Below are 18911 nucleotides of genomic sequence, written 5' to 3'. Positions count from 1 at the left end.
ACAGCTGTTGTGATGGCTCAGATGACCGTGGAGTGGAGAATGTGGCTCTTGACCCTGAGTCTCCCCCCACACCAGTACACCCAGAGGACTTCTACAGAAGTAATGCGAACATGGCAACAAATGCACTGCAAAGCACATTATAGGACCACAGGCTTTTATTTTTTTCTTTAGACCAGGTCATGATTCGAAAAAGTGTGGATGTTTAAATTTTTGTGGGGAAATGAAATAATGATCCAAAGTGACTTTTCCAAATGTCTTTTTCAAGTAAATGGAAATTAAGGCAACCTGAGCTAAACAATTCAGGTTAATAGGTTAAAAGCTTGGATGCAGCACAGAGCTGTGCTGGATCACTCTACACACAAGAAGAAAATGTGTATCAGAAAGAAAAAAATAAAACAGGAAAGCCCAAATATGATAGTACAGCACGAACCTTCACAACACAATGCAACATACATTTAAGACTCAGCAGCCATTCAAACTAAATGCTCAACTCTCACACATGGTAACACACTTATTTCTTATTTTGGAAGAGAGAAACTCTGTGTGTGTTTGTCTGTGTGTGTGTGTGTATGTGTAGTCACTGAAATTACAGGGGACGTAATGGAGCACGGGGAGCCTCAGCCTCATTGGCTGTATTCCTCACAAACCAAGATAGCATTGCTGTGGTTTACCGCTCACATTCATGCCAGCGACTCAAAATACCAGCCAGTGAACCGCTTTTATAAGCTTTACTCCATACACATCCGAGACTACGTACAAAGTGGAACTTTATGGCTCCCAAATATAACTAACTCTGCAAGCATGTCAAGAAACCTGAGAAATACTGTTAGAATATTTTGAATAAAATCAGCTTTTATGTTTTATGTATTGAACATTTTCACAAGGTTTATTCCCGATGTGTTCTGCAAATGAGCCTTAAGCAGGGTTCTGAGTCTTTGTACAGACTCTGAAAAATAAGGATACGTGCTTCGATCAATGACTCATTGGTGGGATTTTTCTAGAAAAAAAAAAAAGGATTTTTTTCCATTCAGAGCAATAGCCATAAACCTGCTATTTAAGATTTATTTCAGGTTAGCTTTCCAAGATACAGCATTCATTCCCACCAAACAAGATGTTGTTGTTTGTTTTGCTTAAATGCAGCAGTCTGCTTGTCAGCAGTGATCTGTAAATTGAAAGGGATGAGAATCTTTGGCAGTAACAGTATCCAGTTCTGATTGCTGGTGTCATGGTTCGATCCATTCTCAATTCAAAAAGGAGAAATAGGATTACTGTGTTTTGGTTCTTAATTCAGTGCACAATAGGGTTGGAGCATTTACTCCGTAGTCCATAGACTGATGACTTCACCTCCAGGGCGGCAGAGGAGGTTAGTGTGCGCCCATTATAGTAGCACTATCCATCCATAATGCTCAGTGTGTGGGCCAAATAAAAAGAGAGAAGTATGCACCCAAGGAGTCTATTTCTGAGTTCCATCATGAAGAAACGTTTAAACATTGACGTACAAGAGTGAATGATTTAGCCAACTGCAGTTAGTTAACAGAATTGGTTGGAAGTCAGCTGAACACAATGTTAAGTCCTAACATTTGCTGAGCCATTTTTACCCTTAGACCTCTAGTTTATATTGTTTGGTTTTGGGGGGGTTTTGTTTGTTTGTTTTCCTATTTCTCCTATGATCGGCCTCCACATTCACAGCAGAGTTTTTCACTGACAAAAAAAATCCTTGGGGAAAAAAGTTAAGTAGACAAGATAAAGGAGCACCTCTCCAAGTGCAGTCACATTAAGCTCACACATTAATTTCAAAATGTGCAGAAGTCCAAGCATGAACTTGTCTGTGCATGCCTTTGCATGCCATGTGTTGGTTATGTGGATATGTGACATGAAACTACGATTTTAATTTAATGGATCATTGGGGAAATTAGCTAAAAATCCCCTTGATTGGTGAGCGATAACCAGTTACTTGTTAGGTTGTTTGGTTATGTTTTATTGTTTTGTTTTTGTAGAGTTTTTTCTATCAGTTCAAAATTGATTGGCTAATTTGTTTCATTAGATTAGATTAGATTTATTGTCATTGCATATGTCACATATGTTTTTTACAAAAACTGGAGAGACAGCGTTGTTCACATGCCGCCATCTTTATTTCATAAGAAACAAAATAACATCATCAGCATAAGGCAGTAGTTCATGTTCCGTCTGTCCTACAGTTATTCTATTAATTTATTGATATAATGTATGGCTACTAGTGTTAACAACAGACAGACCAACCCTGGCATAAGCCTCTTTTAGTAGAAATTGGTTGTCAGTTCTATTAAAAGTTCATTTTCCTTTTTGCCAAGATAAATCTTTTTCTCAAAGATGTCCCTTTGATATAAATGTAAAGACACAGCCATTGATGTCTCCAAGCTGCAACTTTTTGCTGTGGTACTGTATTAGTTTCTCTGTCTACAGTATTCAAATAGCCATTAATGTTCAAAGCCAAGTTTATGTGTTGCATAAAAAAACTGTGGTGGGCCTTAATTCAAATTAAGGGCCTCATAAAAAGAAGCAATGAAACCATCCACTGGCTCGCTTCGTTTCATCTCCTTCCTGAGATTTTTTTTTCTTGCTTGTTTAAAAGGTGCTCTGATAATTAGCAAAAGGGACAGTCTGAGTGTCCTGTGGTGAGTGTGTTGCTTGTTAAGAGGCAAAGCAGAGCACTCAGCGTAACCCAGAAAATATTTGGTGTGCTTTTTAACCACAGGAAGAAACATGAATGAAACAAATGGCTGTAAGCATGGGAAAACTACTGAGAGCGTCATGCTATATTGCTCCATTATGTTTGGTGCAAACTATTAACGTCAGAAAAATCGTTCAACATCTCACATAAATGGCAATGAATTGTGTTGTGGTGCAGCAAGATACCACATGCCCTGTCAGTATGTGCTGATGTCTTATTTCCAAGAGTTAACAGTCCTCCAGAAAAGCACAGTTTTTCTCCCCATTCATCCAGAATTAACTCATCTCTGCTACTCTCTTTCAAATTGAATCTTGCCAGGTGATATCGAATGTATTTGACTTTTATTTGACCAGAAACCTTTCTTCCACCAGTCGACACCCGAGAATTAAAAAAAAAAAATCTCTTAATCCAATGAAGTGACACCGTCATGAGAAATTCAGTCTTTCTATTGAATTATAGCTGCAACAGTGTGTGTTGTTGTATATCTGAATCTCCTCTCTGTGCTTTTCTCTCAGCAGGTGTGAGCAGTAACCAGATAGTTGTTCCTGAAAAGGTGAACGCAGTGCTGGGGAAGAACATCACACTGGGCTGCAGAATAGAAGTGGGCCCCAACCTCAGCTTCACACAGAGCTCCTGGGAGCGTCGACTTCCTTCAGGCACTATTACCCTGGCAGTGTTCAATCCTCAATTTGGAACCTCTTACTCTTCAGAATATGTCAAGCGCATCTCATTTGTTTCCCCTTCAATACGAGATGCCACCATTACCCTTGAAGGAGTTGACTTTAGAGATATTGGGTCCTACACCTGCAAAGTGGCTACATTTCCTTTGGGCAATAACCAAGCATCAACCTACGTTAATGTATTAGGTAAAGTACTGCTCTCTTTCTTCCATCATTACTAAGTGATTCTTCATATTGTCCTTAAATCTCACTTTTTAATGCAGGACATTGTTTGTTGTGATTAAGCAAAGCCTAAGTGAGCACTTAGTATCTGCCCTGGAGGAAGCAACTACTCCCTGATACCACCTAACATTTAAATTACAACCTGGACAGATGCCATGTACATTTAAATCCCTGCAGGAATCTGCAGCTGCATAGAGGCTGCTTTGGTGTGGTCCCACCTATCTCCATTACGCCAGTGTTACTTTAAAAGAAAAGCTGCTTTAACTGTTTTCATATTCACAGTGCTATATCAAAATGTTTCACTGAGTTTCTATAGAATCCTCTTAGGCCACTTAGGCCTTACATGCAAGACACAAAACAGAAACCTTCTCATTCAGCAAGCACATAAATACAATGCAGGAAGTTCAAAGTGTCCTAGCTCAATGCAACTTAGTTGCTTGCAACAACAGTTTAATTGTAGGGTGTGACACAGGGTGACTCTCATGACATTTAGTTGCATTTTACTAAAGTGAATGAAACTACAGTCTGCATCCCTTTCCCTCAAGGCAGTGACGATTGTTATTGGTTTTCTCTCTCATGCATTTGTCACTTATGTCAAAGCAAGGCTATTTTTGAGGTAACAGAACTAAAACCTAAAACTACCTGTGGATCCCATCGGATCCTCCAAGAACAAAAAACAAAACAAATCAAACCCATGTTAAAATTTTAGTGAGGATTCTCATTATCATTATGTTTTTATTTTACCAACTTAATGCATACATATGTAGATCATAGTATAGGTTCACGTACATGAATATACAAGTTTCTCACTGTAATTTCACGTCTCTGAGAAGCACAAACGCTGGACTTTCCCTGTGGTCAGCGTATGTTTCAAGCCCTAAATTGGTGCCAGTGCTGAGAGGAGGAGATTGCAGTATATGCAGCAGCAGCTTCTCATCTCCCTCCAGAGACTGAAGGAGACTCTGATGTCTAATGAGTGGTACATTAAGTGCTGCTGCGACAGCCACAGTGTCTAGGACCTCACAGCGTTCAATTACACCTTGCTGTCTTCTCTGAACGGCTTCTCATGCATGTTTTTTTTGTTGTTGTTGTTTTGCTTTTACAAATGCATGAATTCACACTCAAACACAAACACATGCTTAGTCCTACTTGACAATTCAGATGTAATTAGAGTGTGATTATGTTGGAAATGTATTTTCTTGGCAATATGATACATGTCAAGTGAATTTAGGTTAAGCCACAGGGTATTTTTGCCTGAAAGTGCACATTACGATTACAAAACCAAAGGTCAGCAGGTCCAGGGAGGAGTGCCCTCTTCATCTCTACCTTGTTTAGAGGTGATTTTCACAGTTTGCACTGCACTCTTTTAATCATGTAGCCCCACTGTAACAATTCCAGTGTGAACAACAATGATTCGAAGGAAGAGTTTCTGGAGAAAACGTTATTGTTCTTCCAGCATTGATTAACATTTTGTGTACATAATATTGGCCATACAGTGTAAATCAAACTTGTTTTAGTTTCAACTTCAGTTTGTAAGTTAACTTAAGATTCCCAGTTTTGGTTCCTGTTTATACTCTGAGGTTTATGAGAAGACAAATGACTGCATTTTCATTCCTTTCAAGTGAACTAAAGTAAATCTATGATACATTCAGGCCCATGACTAATGGACCGAAGTCACGACAAAACTCATAATGATTAACAGGTGCAACAGACAGTGAGTTAATTTCAAATCACACAATCTCAATACAAAACTTGTCGTCAATAGTATCAGTATTATGAGACGCAGACACAATAATTGTATTAGCTTTCTCACGTTCTTTTTTATCTTTGTGTCAACAGCTACTCATAGAAAGGGCCAAAGCTTTTAAGGAACGGTTCAACAGGAAATGTGCAGCATTATGTGAGCCAGAAGTCCTCACCAGTAAGCAATAGGAAAGGATCAAGGGAGGAAATTATGACACATGACCCATTGTTTTCAGATGCTGGCAGGTTAAAAGGAAACGCACTAAAAAAATAAACTGTCTTTTAAATAAAAACAACTTGTAAGTATATATTACTAATAAATATTCCTGCAGATCATTCTTTAGCTGTTTAAGCTCCTCTGATTGTGAGCAGCATCATCTGGCCAATAATGGAACTCTTTTCTTGAGAAATCAGCCCAGCGGAGAGATGGCGTTCAGTTTAATGTCTTCTTTCAGTCTGTTACCATACCAGATTTACTGCTTCAAACTGTTAATATGGCCAGTTTGTATTTTTTTTATGCTAGATTTTACATAAAAATATCCCAACATTTAACTGCATGGCCGTTGACTATGCAGTTAAACCTTTTCTTTATAGAGGTTTCCACTCAGCATTTAGTGTGCATATGTGGACAGGAAAGGGCCAGAGCAGCCAGTTTGCTGAAGGGAAATCGTTATCCTTTCCCCCAACACATTTTAACTCATCCAAAGCGTCCCCCTCCCTTTTTGACAGCAACTTCAAATTAACACTTCTGACTGATTTAGGTATTCTGATGCTTCAGCCAGCTCGCCTCTGAACACAGAGCCGCTACTGTTTATAGTCAGAGGCCTGTGAGGAGGGGCAGGGAGGAGGGAGTGAATAATGTGAGGTAGAGGACTGGGAGCAGCGTCCCCACCCCGGGACAGGAGACGCCAGGTTATTTTTGGAAAAAGGCGGTGCTGGTAGTTATTTGAATTTGTTGTTGTAGCTCCTGCCTGGCTGGGGTGTCATAAAGATGATGGCCTGGCCTTGCGGTGTGCCCTCGTGCACCCCCTTTTAAAACTGTCACCACTGTAGTAAGTGGAACAGCTGTTAGTCTTCATTTAAAAGAGGCAGATATATGGGGGGGTGCTTTGCAGCACAAAGGATGAGGAGATGGTTAGTGATATGTTTATTTTATGCCAGATTAGAATAAGATAACAGAGCGGCATTCTTCTAGACACGTCCCCCTCACATGGATCTGTTTTGCCTCTGTTGAGAAAATCCTTGTTAGGTTTAAACCCTCAGTCATTCTCGGGAAGCTGGTGTAACATTACTTCACCTCTAAAGTGCTGAGAAGAGTACGGTAACTCAGCTCCTCGTCTTCCAGTACAACAAAGTCAAATATAAACACAGAACAGTGTTGGGTGCTCAGTGTTTTTCTTCCAAGTCGCATCCATGCTTCAGGTACTGATGCACAGAGTAGGACTGATGGAGGTTACTGCTTTGTTTTACCTTCACTCAGACATACTTTATGTTTGACACACAACAATAAAGAAGTCTCCACTGAAATGTCTACCTATAATTGAATAGCACGGTTCATTAATTTTAAATGCATATAGGTGAAATGGAAGAAGCCAATCTGTGCTCCTTTGGCAGTTAAGTACACTGAGACCTCTGGGCATTATTATTTCATATTCATACACAAAGAGATCAATATTCATTTTGTAATCTTTCCTCCATTCTGTCATTTCCTCCTCCTCCTCTTCGCTCTCCTTTACACAGTGGAGCCAAAGGTGTACGTGTCTGCAGGCCCCACAGCTCTGCTGGACGGCGGCAATGAGTCACTGGTGGCCACCTGCATTGCAGAGCGTGGTCGTCCCGCTGCCGAGGTCTTCTGGGAGACGGAGCTGTATGGGCGATCTGAGAAGCAAAGTCGGGATGAGGAAAATCGCACCACCACCACCGTGCATGTGCGCTACATGTGGCAGCCACAGAGCTATGCCCAGGGGAAGACACTCACCTGTGTGGTGAAACACCCGGCCTTGCAGACAGACTTTCGTATACCCTACACGCTAAATGTCCAATGTAAGTGTTGAAAGATAAGGCCTACTTAACTTAACTAATATTTAACTTATACTTACCTTAGGTAACATTTAGGGATGCATCATTCTAATTTTTCCAGTTCCAATAAATATAAAACCTTGGCTTTGGCTATCTGCAGATACAGAGTATGGCTCTGATACCAGAGTTAAATTAATACGCTGTGACAATGAGCCTAGGAATCATTCTAGGAATTATTCTTTTAGGTTTAACTTAACATTGTTTTTCTAACTTTGTAAAATAGAATGGAACAAGTAATAGCAATATGGGTAGCACGGTGGCATGGTGGTTAGCACTGCTACCTCACAGCTAGAAGGTCTGGGTTCGATTCCACCTTCCTCTCTCTGTGTGGAGTTTGCATGTTCTCCCTGTGTTTGCATGGGTTTTCTCTGGGTACTCCAGTTTCCTCCCACAGTCCAAAGACATGCAGTTAGTGGGGTTAGGTTCATTGGTGATCCTGAATTGTCCATAGGTGTGAATGTGAGGCTATCTCTCTGTGTTAGCCCTGCGACAGGCTGGCGACCTGTACAGGGTGTACCCTGCCTCTCGCCCTATGTCAGCTGGGATAGGCTCCAGGCCCCCACAACCCTGAACAGGATAAGCAGAAGAGAATGGATGGATGGATGATAGAAATGTCCTGATTTGGTATTTATTAGTAAAATAATAGACGATAATAGGCCCGAGATAAACACAATAAAAAAAAACTGATAATTCATTGTCACAATCAAAGTCTACTTTATTGTCAGTTTTGCCATATATACAGGACATTCGCAGGATCAAAATAAGGGGAGACGCCGAAGCATTGTCTCGTATAGCTTTTCAGTTGCGTCAGCTCACTTGACCATAGTTTTCAGTTAAGTAAAAAATATTTTTGCAAACACTCAAAGAAAATCCCTCCAACATGCCTCTGCTCTTAGTTTCCTTCACGCTTTGTTAGCTGCTGCATGGCAAAGTCATCACTGATACCACGTCTCACTTTTTGATCTGGTCTGCAAATATTGGATTGATGCACCCCCATTCTGCTTTTAATGTCAGCACTGAAACTACTGGAGCATATAAACAGAATTATTAATCATCCCTAAAAAAAAAATCTGCTGTATTTGGATTTACAGTGAGTGCATTTTTGAATCAGTATTTTTTTTTCCCAATTTTCTCAAAAATGAACTTTCCAATGAATGAATATGCTAAATGACCTTCACTCATATAAGTGCTTTCCTACTTTAATGGACAAAGAGGTTGGGGCTGAGTGTCTCAATCAAGGATACTTTAAAATGTAGACAGCCTGTGATCAGACCTTCAACCCTGCAGTTAGTGAGCGTGCCACAGCTGCCCCGAGTGAATATCAAAGAAATAAAAATACAAAATAATTAACATTCACTCCTCAGAGCCCTAATGTTTTTGTGTTGTCCACTGCAGTTACAATTTAACACATTAATGAACTGATAAACTAGAGTTGGTTCCATATACACCATATGGACATGATGCATTTAAAGTTGAGTTGTTTAGTACTCATGATCATTCCTGTGAGTGGTTGACAGAACAGTGGGTCTTGAAACACAACTTGAAATCTACACAGAGGAAAAAATAAAAAACATAATGCTGCAGCCGCTTCACTGAAATGCTTTTATTTTCAATTCTTAGAATTAGGTCAGTCAATAATGTTCAGCTATAAGTTGTTAGTCAGGAATAGACCAAACTGGGTTTGAGCCTTAATCACTTGAACAATAAGTATTGCAATATAGAACAAAATAATATTCATTCTTATATATTTGGAGCCCTAAAAGGTACAGTGTTATCAATATTAACTCATCCCTTGATTTATGAAGAGCACGCTTAGTAAATTTTTCTTCCCCACCCATAAAGGAGCAATTTAGGAGTCATCTTAATGTTATAATCATTAATACATACTTCCTTGGTGAGCAGTACTGTTGCTCTGTGTTTGGACTGAGTGCAGGCTAATGAAGGTGTTTTATGAAATATTGATCAGGGCTCAGCAGGAATTCAAGTAGCAGACTCGGGCTACTGGGGGCAGCGGATGGAGACACAGAAAAATCAAGGTTAATACAGGAAGAAAGGAGCTTCCCAGCTCAATAAATCACACCAAGTGCAGAGGCAAGGGATTCTAAGTGCAAAAGAAGCACAATTTCAACGTTGAACTGTGTGAATAGGGTCAGCAGACATTGTGGGCCAAGACGTCTTCTTGCGTGCAGTAATGAGTTCCTCATTTATCCTCCAGAGAAATCAAAATGAAAAATTGGATATCTAAGTCAGTGTTTGCCATGTTTTATTACAGTGGCATGTGTTGGGCTTCATTTAGGCATCCTCCTGCCTTCCTTCATTTTTTTTTTTTCTTTGTCGTGGCAACACAGTGGAGTTTATTATTAGCTGCAGTTCATCTGCTGTCTGAGTCTGTCATTTCCGAACTTTCCACCAACCCAAGATCATTTGTTTGTTCGCTTGGCTCGCTTTCACCAACAGATCCTGTGCCCTGTTACAGTCCTGCACAGCCTTTGTTTTGTCATCGCTCGCTGCTGTGCTTTATAATACGTGCTTTGTTTCCTCTGGAAAAGCTCATCAGGCTGCAGGGATCACAATGACTGTTTGTGAAGTCTGCGTCTTTTAAAAAGAAGAAGAAATGTTGGTCAGTGTGACAAACCCAACTGCTGTAGGAGGTTAAAAAAAATACAATTAATTTTTAAAAAAGGTTTGTGTTTTGTTTTACAGTCGCACCAGTGGTATCAATAAAGGGAAGAAGGGAAAATTGGTACGTTGGCCAAGTAAATGTGAAATTAATCTGTGGAGCCGAGGCCAACCCGCCTGCTCGTCAATTCACATGGACCAGGTCAGTATCCCCAAAATAACCCTTCATCAGCAGTCTCTGATAGATCTTGAAAAGATTTGATCCTGTAGTCGTGGAATTTGCCCAAAAAAAAAAAACAGTCTGAATCCACTGACCCTGTTTGCTACCTCACGTTTTTATAATAACCACAGAGCCCTCACACATATTGTTATATTGGTCAATATCGAATAGAACAGATGAAAATTATTTAACAAGATTACTTACAAACTGTGGAAAAATTGCAAATTTATTCAACTTCAAAAAAAAAAAGAAACTTGTCTTTTTAATTGAGTGGATTTCCTTAACTTTCATTTATAATTCAAATGAATAAACTAACTAAATAAATATGAACTGAACTAAATGTGCAGCAGCAGCCTGGCAGGGGATGAAACTGGAAGGGAATGTACTGAAGGCGATACAAGAGAATTATTGCAAAACAGAATGCAAAAGTCATTTCATCTCAGTTTCCTTGTTTGTGCAGCGCTACCAGCTACACATATCTAAATTTGGACTTTAGGAATTCAAGGCCAGGTACTGCTTAGGCTCAGCTGTTGTAACCTTTGCAGCGCTCAGTAGTGTTGGAGTGCAGTCAAAGTAACATCCTTGTCAACTCATAAACCTGCACTATTGAAGAATGTAAATAATAGAAGCCAGGAGTAAATACTTTTTTATCCTGTACACGTTTATGGGCCTTCAAGTAAAATCTCACTCGCAGTTGAGTGAATCTATTTAACGCTTGCCTGTTTGTTTAGTTGATCAATAGCTTGTCAAGTCCGAGACTCAAAGGACTCTTTATTAGAAATTACTGCACAACAGATCAGCTGCTGTTTGCTTCATTTGCATACGTCTAAGCCGGGTTTAAACAAACCTAAATGAAGCAGTGCAGTGAAGAAGCCTCAGTCTATAAATTACCTCCAGCATAACTTTCGGGCCTGGACACTGGAGCTGTCGAATGCACTGCTGCACCCATCGGGAAGACTCCCTGCTATAAATAAAAAGATTCCAAACAGTTCATGCATCAGAGCAGCGCTGGCCTATTGGCAGCTCTTTGTCATCATCTCGCTTTGAAAACAAGAACTGTGCTCTCATTTGGGCTGACAGCCTCAGTAAAGTCTAGACAGCCAAGTTCATACGGAAAACTTTTTCTTCTCAACTGATGGAAGAGCAGTCAGCTTAGATTATCATGTGATCTTATAAATAGTTGCAACAGGAAAACTGCACCAACAGAGCAGTGATGTCATTGTAACTCATGAATAGCCTTTTCAGTTGTACATTGAAACATGAAGCAATAACATCATGTATAAAGTTTAAGTGTTTTTCTTTCTGCGGGCTTTTTTCCCTGCTGTACAGCACACTGAAACGTCTGTCATATTTAATTTGTGTACAGGTTGGATGGTTTGATCCCTGAGGGTGTTCAGATCTCAAACAATAGCCTTGCTTTCACTCGCCCACTGGAGCGCAATGATTCTGCCATCTATCGCTGCGACGTGACGAATGACATTGGAACCAGCAATCAGGTTGTGAACCTCTGGGTACAAGGTACTTTTTTTTTTTTTTTTTCTCATAGTTGCATACTGTAACCACCTGCAGGGTTTCCACAAGAGAACATGTCAGACTAGTTAAACCATTAGTAAAATTAGTCACCAGAGACACCCCTAAAAACTAAAAGCACCCATTATATTGACCCTGCAGGGGGTCAACTTAGGCCTTGCATTACCCAGGTGGAATAATCTGATTTCAGGAAACCCTAAACACTTACCTTCTCTGAAATTAAAAGTGAACAACTCCCTTTTTGCATTCTTCATGCCTTCAGTTCTTAGTTAAATCCACCCCAGATCAACACTTCTAGCGGGGCTAAGTCTTTATATACATATAAATGCCCCTGCCCTGATCCGCTTTCACACATTCCTGGCAACAGAGGAGCACGGAGCGCAGATAGAGTATCAGTACCAAACGTTTCCAGTGTTGTGGTTTTGGCAACATTAGATGTCTCAGATAAGGAAGTGGGTGTTTACCCCTGCTTGCTCAGCAGAGTACGCACTCATGTAGCCTTTTTGTGTGCTTTCTTTGAGGTCAAGTTTCACAGCAGGACTTAATGAATTGTGTTTGCAGATTTGCAGTAAACACAAGTCTTTGTTTGTACACCATAAATTATGTTATTCAGTAGTATATTGTTCTCTTACAGCAGTTGCACAAATTATGATCAAATTATGAAACTATGAAATAGTGAAAACCTCTAAGTTGTATACTGGGGTTTCCCTGAAGTTGGATTTGTTGAATGTTGTTGATTCATTGATATAAATTCTTGTCATAAAACATGCAGCTCACTGAGCTGCGCTCTCTGTCTTTAGTTCATTATTGTACCATCGGGGCAGGGATCCGGAGAACTCTGCGTCTTTTTATTTTCATTTCTCCTCTGCTTCTTTTAATCCTATTCCAAACAAAGCTACTGCTGCTTTTGGACACGTATTCCTCTAACACACACAGTCCTTTTGGTTTTCCACTGTCGAGAGGAGAGAGCTGGAGAAGTCCCAGAAAAGGCTGTCAAGCTCCATCTGCGTACAGGCCTGGTTTGGAGTCCCACTCCAAACAAAAGCACAGCTGACATCCTGTCTGGGATGGACTTGCCCTGAGCAATTATCTTGCTTCTCTTGTCAGATATTAAGACTTGGGCATACAGCCCCTTGCTTCCCTGTCCTGTAGAGATAGTCGGGTTTAACTCAGTGATATCCCCCCCCCCTCTGAGGCTGTTTGGTGTAGCTGTTTCACATTCCCAGTTGCGTGTGCAGCCTTGTGGTTTTTGGCTGCTTGGCTCTCAGATGATCAGCTACATAGTTGCAGACGCTCGTAATCTACGTGGGGTTAAAATGTCTCGCTGCAGGGTGGGATTGATGGTGACTGATGAAGGAAGTGATTGCCAGTATATCAGTTCTCTGACCTTGTTCTGTCTCCCTTCTCCTGTTTCCTGCTTTTGCTTCACTCCTGATCCTTCAGGCACACACGCTGTGTGTAATTGTAGGTAATTAGATTCTTACTCAGTTACCAGATCATGGAAATCATTATAGCTCTATGGGGATTCAGATTTTGATAACTAGTACTTAAAAACCTCCCGGTGATGCAGACCTTTTATTAGTGCAAGTCATATTGCTTTGTAGTCAGGCCTTTGATGTGCCTGCGCACTGATCGACACGCAGTATCAAACTGCTCTTCATCTCAGAAGCTGGGGGGTCATCATGGAGGCACTTATCCTGACCTTGAGCTCCACGCAGCCCTTTCCCCTGCGGCTGTAGTGAGAACAAATCAGATGCAGGAGCCTCACATCGATCAGTGTTTCATCTTCTCACATGACTTCCCCACAGCAGAGATTTTTTTTTTAAAGGGAGAGCTAATCACACTTTCTCTGATCATCACGAGTACACGTCCTCCGATCCTTCTCTGGCTCGCTGTCATGTTCACACACACACATCAACATTTAGCACTTAACCTCTCACTGCTCCACTCATTTCCCCTCTTTTTGCTCTACAGTACAGCTTTCAACAGACTTTAGCTCTCAGGAGAGGCATGTGTCTGCACAGTGTTGGTATAAATTGATCTAAAAACCATTCACACTTGCTTTTTTACGGAACATAAAGTGTAGTCTTTCTCCGTTTCAGTTTTATGACTCTTCTCTCCATCTGCTGTCTTTCTTCTCTGGTTTAAATCTTTTCATCACATTTGCTCTGCAGATCCTCCCCCCACCACCGCACCCCCCAGTACCACCGCTTCTCTCCTCCACGACACCTCTGGAACCGGCACTGCTGGGGACCAGCAGAAAGCCCCATTCGCCTCCCCGACCTTGGCATCCTTACATGACAGCAGCCTGGGTACTATAGTTGGTGGGGCAGTGGGAGGAGTTCTCTTCCTGATCCTCCTGCTGATCCTTGGTGGAGCTTGTTTTATGCACCAACGGCGAACCTTCAGAGGAGACTACTATACCAAACAGTACCTGGGACCCTCCGACATGCAGAAGGAGTCTCAGCTGGACGTGCTGCAGCCGCATGAGCTGCAGGAGGTCTATGGGGACAAAACAAGCAAAGGCAGCCAGGATCTGAAGCCCAAACTGGGTGGAGATATCATTTACCCCGACTACACACCTGAACGCAAGGACAGGGATGACTGGGTCGAGAGGGGGGATGCCAACAGGGGCTTCAAGGAGGGAAACTACTACCCAGATCACTACAACACCCAAAACATGCACCCCTGCGGGCCTCCTGTGCACAGCACCATAGTGAACAACGGCTCCCCCTACCTCCCGGAGGACTGCTATGACAATGGTACAGACAGCGACTATGTGTCTCACATGGACGGATCTGTGATTTCACGCAGGGAGTGGTATGTTTGAGGAAACTAGCAGAACAAGAAAAAAATGGACAACTGACTGAGAATAATTTAACAAATGACAGATACAAATATCATTAAAAGCTGTGTCATTTCAGTTAAAGGAAAAAAAGAACATTTCTCAGCTCAGTTTCACAATGAGCTCTGCCTTGATTGTAACCACTTAAACCTTAAGGATGCGTACATGGATTGCGTTTCACTTTTGTGGCATTTCAAGGAGCTGCGAATAAGCTGGAGCGCCTCAGTGATATTTTCTGTAGGTTTAAGAGGCTTCGGCGTACGGTGAAGTTTCAAATGATGTGAATGAGGTTTTCCTGTTTTGTGTTTGCTACCTGTCTTTGTCACAGGTCATACGTCAGGTGTTCAGACCCTTGTTAGTGAAGTATTTATACCGCTGACTGACTGAGTTCTGCTTTCATAAAATTCTTTGGCATTTTTTTTTTCTTCTTCTTTTTAAATGATACCTTGATTGCTTACAGCCTTTTCGTACAGGTGAGATTTTTATCATGGCCGCAACTAGTATTTAAACCAAATTATATTTTTTCTTTTTTTTTCAAACAAAGTGTGAGTCAGTGAAAGGGAAAGTCATGTTCAAAAGGGAGAATTACACGGGCATTGTATCAAGGGAAAAAAAGCTGACATACATAGAAACTGCCCCATGCAAAGCTGTCCTGTGGCGTTCGTCATTTCACAGCATCTCCTGGAAAATAGTCGTGAAATGGAAAACCTGCCACCTGAGCGCAATCACGCTGTGTAGATGTAGTTTTACTTTAAGCTTCACTTACTTAATCTTACAGATGTCTCTAATCTTGAAGTTGTTGTTTGTAAAATGTCAGACCTGTTTGATTTGGAAACACCCGAGGACTGGAAGTTACAGCAGCTATGCACAAAGTGTAAAGGGTTTATCTGTTTAACTGCATCTAAACTCCACACGAGTGAAGGATGCAATGAATCGTTGAGCTCGGAAAGCTCGACACGCCTGATGTGGAACAGTATAAAATGTTTTTGGTTAAGTTAATGCGGCTCCAATACAGCGTAAAGTAATGATGAAGGTGACGCTTCATTACATGCATGTATCTTTAAATCCCTTCAGTTTAGGTTAGCAGCACAGTAATGGCACACTAATAAACACTACTATAATTAGTGACTGTAACTACTTTAAATGGCTACTGCAGAAAAAGTGCTGATCCGAGGTAGCATTAAAACATTTGCTTTGATATTAACTTTATATTTCTCACTGTAGAAATGTGTTAATACAGTCACATTCATGCAGTGAAAAGCACAACTCTGTTATTACAGCCGTGAGCAAACTTCAAAAGGAGCCGCCCGGGCCTCGGCCTTCCCCACTTAGCCATGATAACAGGCTGTGTCGCTGTCTTTTCCATTTTCCCTCCTCAGTATCCTCTGATTTCTGTCGGTAAGACCAACACCAATAGAGGTTTTTTTTTTTTTTTAAACTTCACTTCAAAGTAATGTGTTATAAATACCAGATGTGACTGTAACGGCTGTCATCATCTAACATTATGCGGCTCCATAAAAACCACCAGCAGTTTCACTGCTCCCGCTCGACACTCGTGCTTCATTATTGTAAATAAGCAACAAATGGAGAAGGAGCGTTAATAAACTGATCCTTCAGCTTCAGATTGGATCTGTTTGTTTGAAGTGTGATTATTTGAGTAGCCTGGAAACGGCGCGGGCAGCTGACGTCACTGCTGTACAGGCCTGAATGCTGGGGTTTGGCTCCTGTGAGGACACGCAGCGATCATGGAGACAGGAAACTTAATCCGCGTGTTTTAAAAAAATCAGAACCATGTAGGTTTAAGCTGTCTCTGCAATGGCTCCCCAAGGGAAATATATATATTTTCTTCTTTTTCCTACAAACAACAAATCCAGCAATATTAGGTTCAAGCTAAAAGTTGACATCATCAGTGATCTCATCTGTTCCTGCTTGATTTGACCTCAAACATTTGTTTCCTCAGGAATGATACATGGATCAAAGTGGCCTGTGCTAAGCCTCGCATGAAGGGGAAAACTGACCCTTTTTGGAAATGCTCCACTTTAGTCAATCAGGGTGTTTGTAGCCAGAGAAAGGACCGCGTACGTGGATTACAGTCAGATCAGGACAGGCGGTCAGGTGTATTTCGACCTCCTTTCTTATTGCGGGGTTTTATAGATTTTGGGTGCGCTTAAAAAAAAAAAAAAAAACTTCTCCACCCTTGTTTTCTCGTGCCTGAGCTTCAGTTGAAGGTTCAGATGCCTGAGAATAAACTAGTTTAATCTCCTCAGCTCGCTCTCACTCTCATCGCCAAAACACACGCACCCGCCCGCCACACATCTGCCACTGCAGCCCACATTCAAAGAGCAGTCCTCGCCTCAGACTTTATCCTTTTTAATTAAGTTTTTTTTCTTCCCCCCCTTCATCACACTCAGCAACAGAGGTGCCCAGGCTCTCTGATATATAGCACGTCCAAGTCTGCGTGTGCATTTTGTTTCTTTTTTTAACGGCTGATGATTCATAGCTGTCTGCTTCAGTTTCTTATTCGGTCTCAGCTTCATCTCAGAAAGACAAAACGAGCTGGAGTGATGAATGTTTTTGTAAAGTTCTTTTTCCTACTAGTTGTTTGCATGTAGATGAAATGATTCGCTCATTATTTCTCATCACAGATGTTTATATACGTGTACATATTGGGATTAGGTTTAGTGTAGGATTAGCTGTTCTCTCGGTTTGGTTTAAATGTTGGTGTACAGTTTGTTCTGGATTCCCCTACTGAATAGTTGGTGCCTTAAATGGGCTGAGCAATGCACAAGCTTAGGAACTTAAAAATATTAATGTCATTAAAGAGGTGGACTGACTGGTTCTTTAATATGTATTTCATATCCATATTTAAGATTTGCTGTTATCAAAGTATTAGAGTTGACAAAAGGTTGATTGTCATGCCTTATACATTTTAAAAAGGACACTTGTAACAAGTTGGTTACTGAGAAAACTGCAATAAGCAAAGTTTCACTGGGAATTTAGTCAAGCCAGATTCATAGAAAATATTATTGTCCTGTAAATATGCTGGCTTTTTTTATTATTATTGAAGAATCTTATTTTTTGTATGAGGTCTGTAATTTTCAGAGTATTAGTTTAACTTCTGAGCGTTCGAACTCTTGTCTCATGATAACGTAGACGGCAATCCTGTTTTCACTGCATTTTGTATTTGTTCTTGAGTTTGTGACCAATTACTTTGTATGTTGTCATTTGAATGATTGATGTCTCACATGAATCAGAGATGGAAGTGTGATAGATTTCATTTTGTTCCTTTGTTTGCAATAAAAACTACCGTTATTGCAGTCAGATGTGTCCTGCGGTTCTGTTTTCACAGAGGATTTTAAATTCTTATTATAGCAGTAAGATACAACTTAACTACAAATGAGTGCAATAGTCTTGCAACATATACAGTTGTACTTTGTACTTTATACTGATTTTCCTTCGTTCTTGTCATCCCGTCTGTGTCCCTGTGTCTCGGCCCTTTTGTGTTTAGTCTCCCTTCCCGTTGTTTCCTTGTGTGGTGTTTAGGTTTCCCTTCCCATAGCCTTAGAGTTTAGTTCTCCCTGTGCTTTCCCTTAGTGTCCCTTCTGGTGTGGAGTCACTTGTGTCTGTTTTTCCCTCGTGTGGTGTGAAGTCCACCACCTGTTTGGTTACTTCCTGTTTTATTTTGGCAGTCCCTGTGTGCTTTGTGTTCAGTTTTGCTCCTTTCATGTCTGTGTCATTTTGTTCACCTGTGCCTCGTCCTCCCCAGCTGTCTCTCGTTCCCTGATTACCTGGTGTATGTATTTAAGGTCTCAGTGTTCCCCATCAGTTCTCCGTAGCTGTGTCCTCTTTCTGGTTTGTTCCTTTTTGTTTTTCGAGGCCTTTGTATTTACTTTGGGTTCCTGCCTAGACCTTGGGATTTTTGTATAATGAACATTAAGCATTAAAAGCAACACATCAAGTTAAGTTTTGTCTCACGCGTCCTTTGGGTCCAGCCCTGCCCGTCACACAGCTGCAATCTGACAAAACAGCTAATGCTACAGTCACAGTAGGGAACACAGCGGTCAGAAACCAAAATTATTACCACCATTTTCCAATGAACTTGAGATCTTGAAATGGCTGCTTCAAAGATGGGGAAACAGGTTTGCAACCACTCAGTCGGTGGAGTTAAGTTGGCAATAACATACAATCAGTGAAAGTCACAAATCTGCTACACATACACACAAATGCACATAAACAGAAATTCACACTAACTCATCAGAAACA

At 41.0% G+C, this 18911-nt stretch overlaps 1 protein-coding gene across 4 annotated transcripts in view; it reads left to right on the top strand.

Moving 5' to 3' along the window:
• The window catches only part of nectin3a (nectin cell adhesion molecule 3a), a 35693-nt gene extending 17744 nt beyond the window's left edge, over positions 1 to 17949 (top strand). For 2 of the 4 annotated variants that reach the window (XM_030745448.1, XM_030745450.1), the window contains 5 exons: positions 3226 to 3576; positions 7096 to 7398; positions 10138 to 10255; positions 11640 to 11791; positions 13978 to 17949. In XM_030745448.1, coding sequence (XP_030601308.1) covers positions 3226 to 3576; positions 7096 to 7398; positions 10138 to 10255; positions 11640 to 11791; positions 13978 to 14633 — 1580 coding nt within the window. In that variant the 3' untranslated portion in view covers positions 14634 to 17949. The remainder of the gene's footprint in view (positions 1 to 3225; positions 3577 to 7095; positions 7399 to 10137; positions 10256 to 11639; positions 11792 to 13977) is intronic. The other 2 variants (XM_030745449.1, XM_030745451.1) reach the window with 1 other exon arrangement.
• The last annotated feature ends 962 nt before the right edge of the window (positions 17950 to 18911 follow it).

This window comes from Archocentrus centrarchus, chromosome 13 (assembly GCF_007364275.1).
Source record: "Archocentrus centrarchus isolate MPI-CPG fArcCen1 chromosome 13, fArcCen1, whole genome shotgun sequence".
Classification (NCBI taxonomy): domain Eukaryota; kingdom Metazoa; phylum Chordata; class Actinopteri; order Cichliformes; family Cichlidae; genus Archocentrus; species Archocentrus centrarchus.
This window is presented reverse-complemented; position numbering and strand designations above follow the sequence as displayed.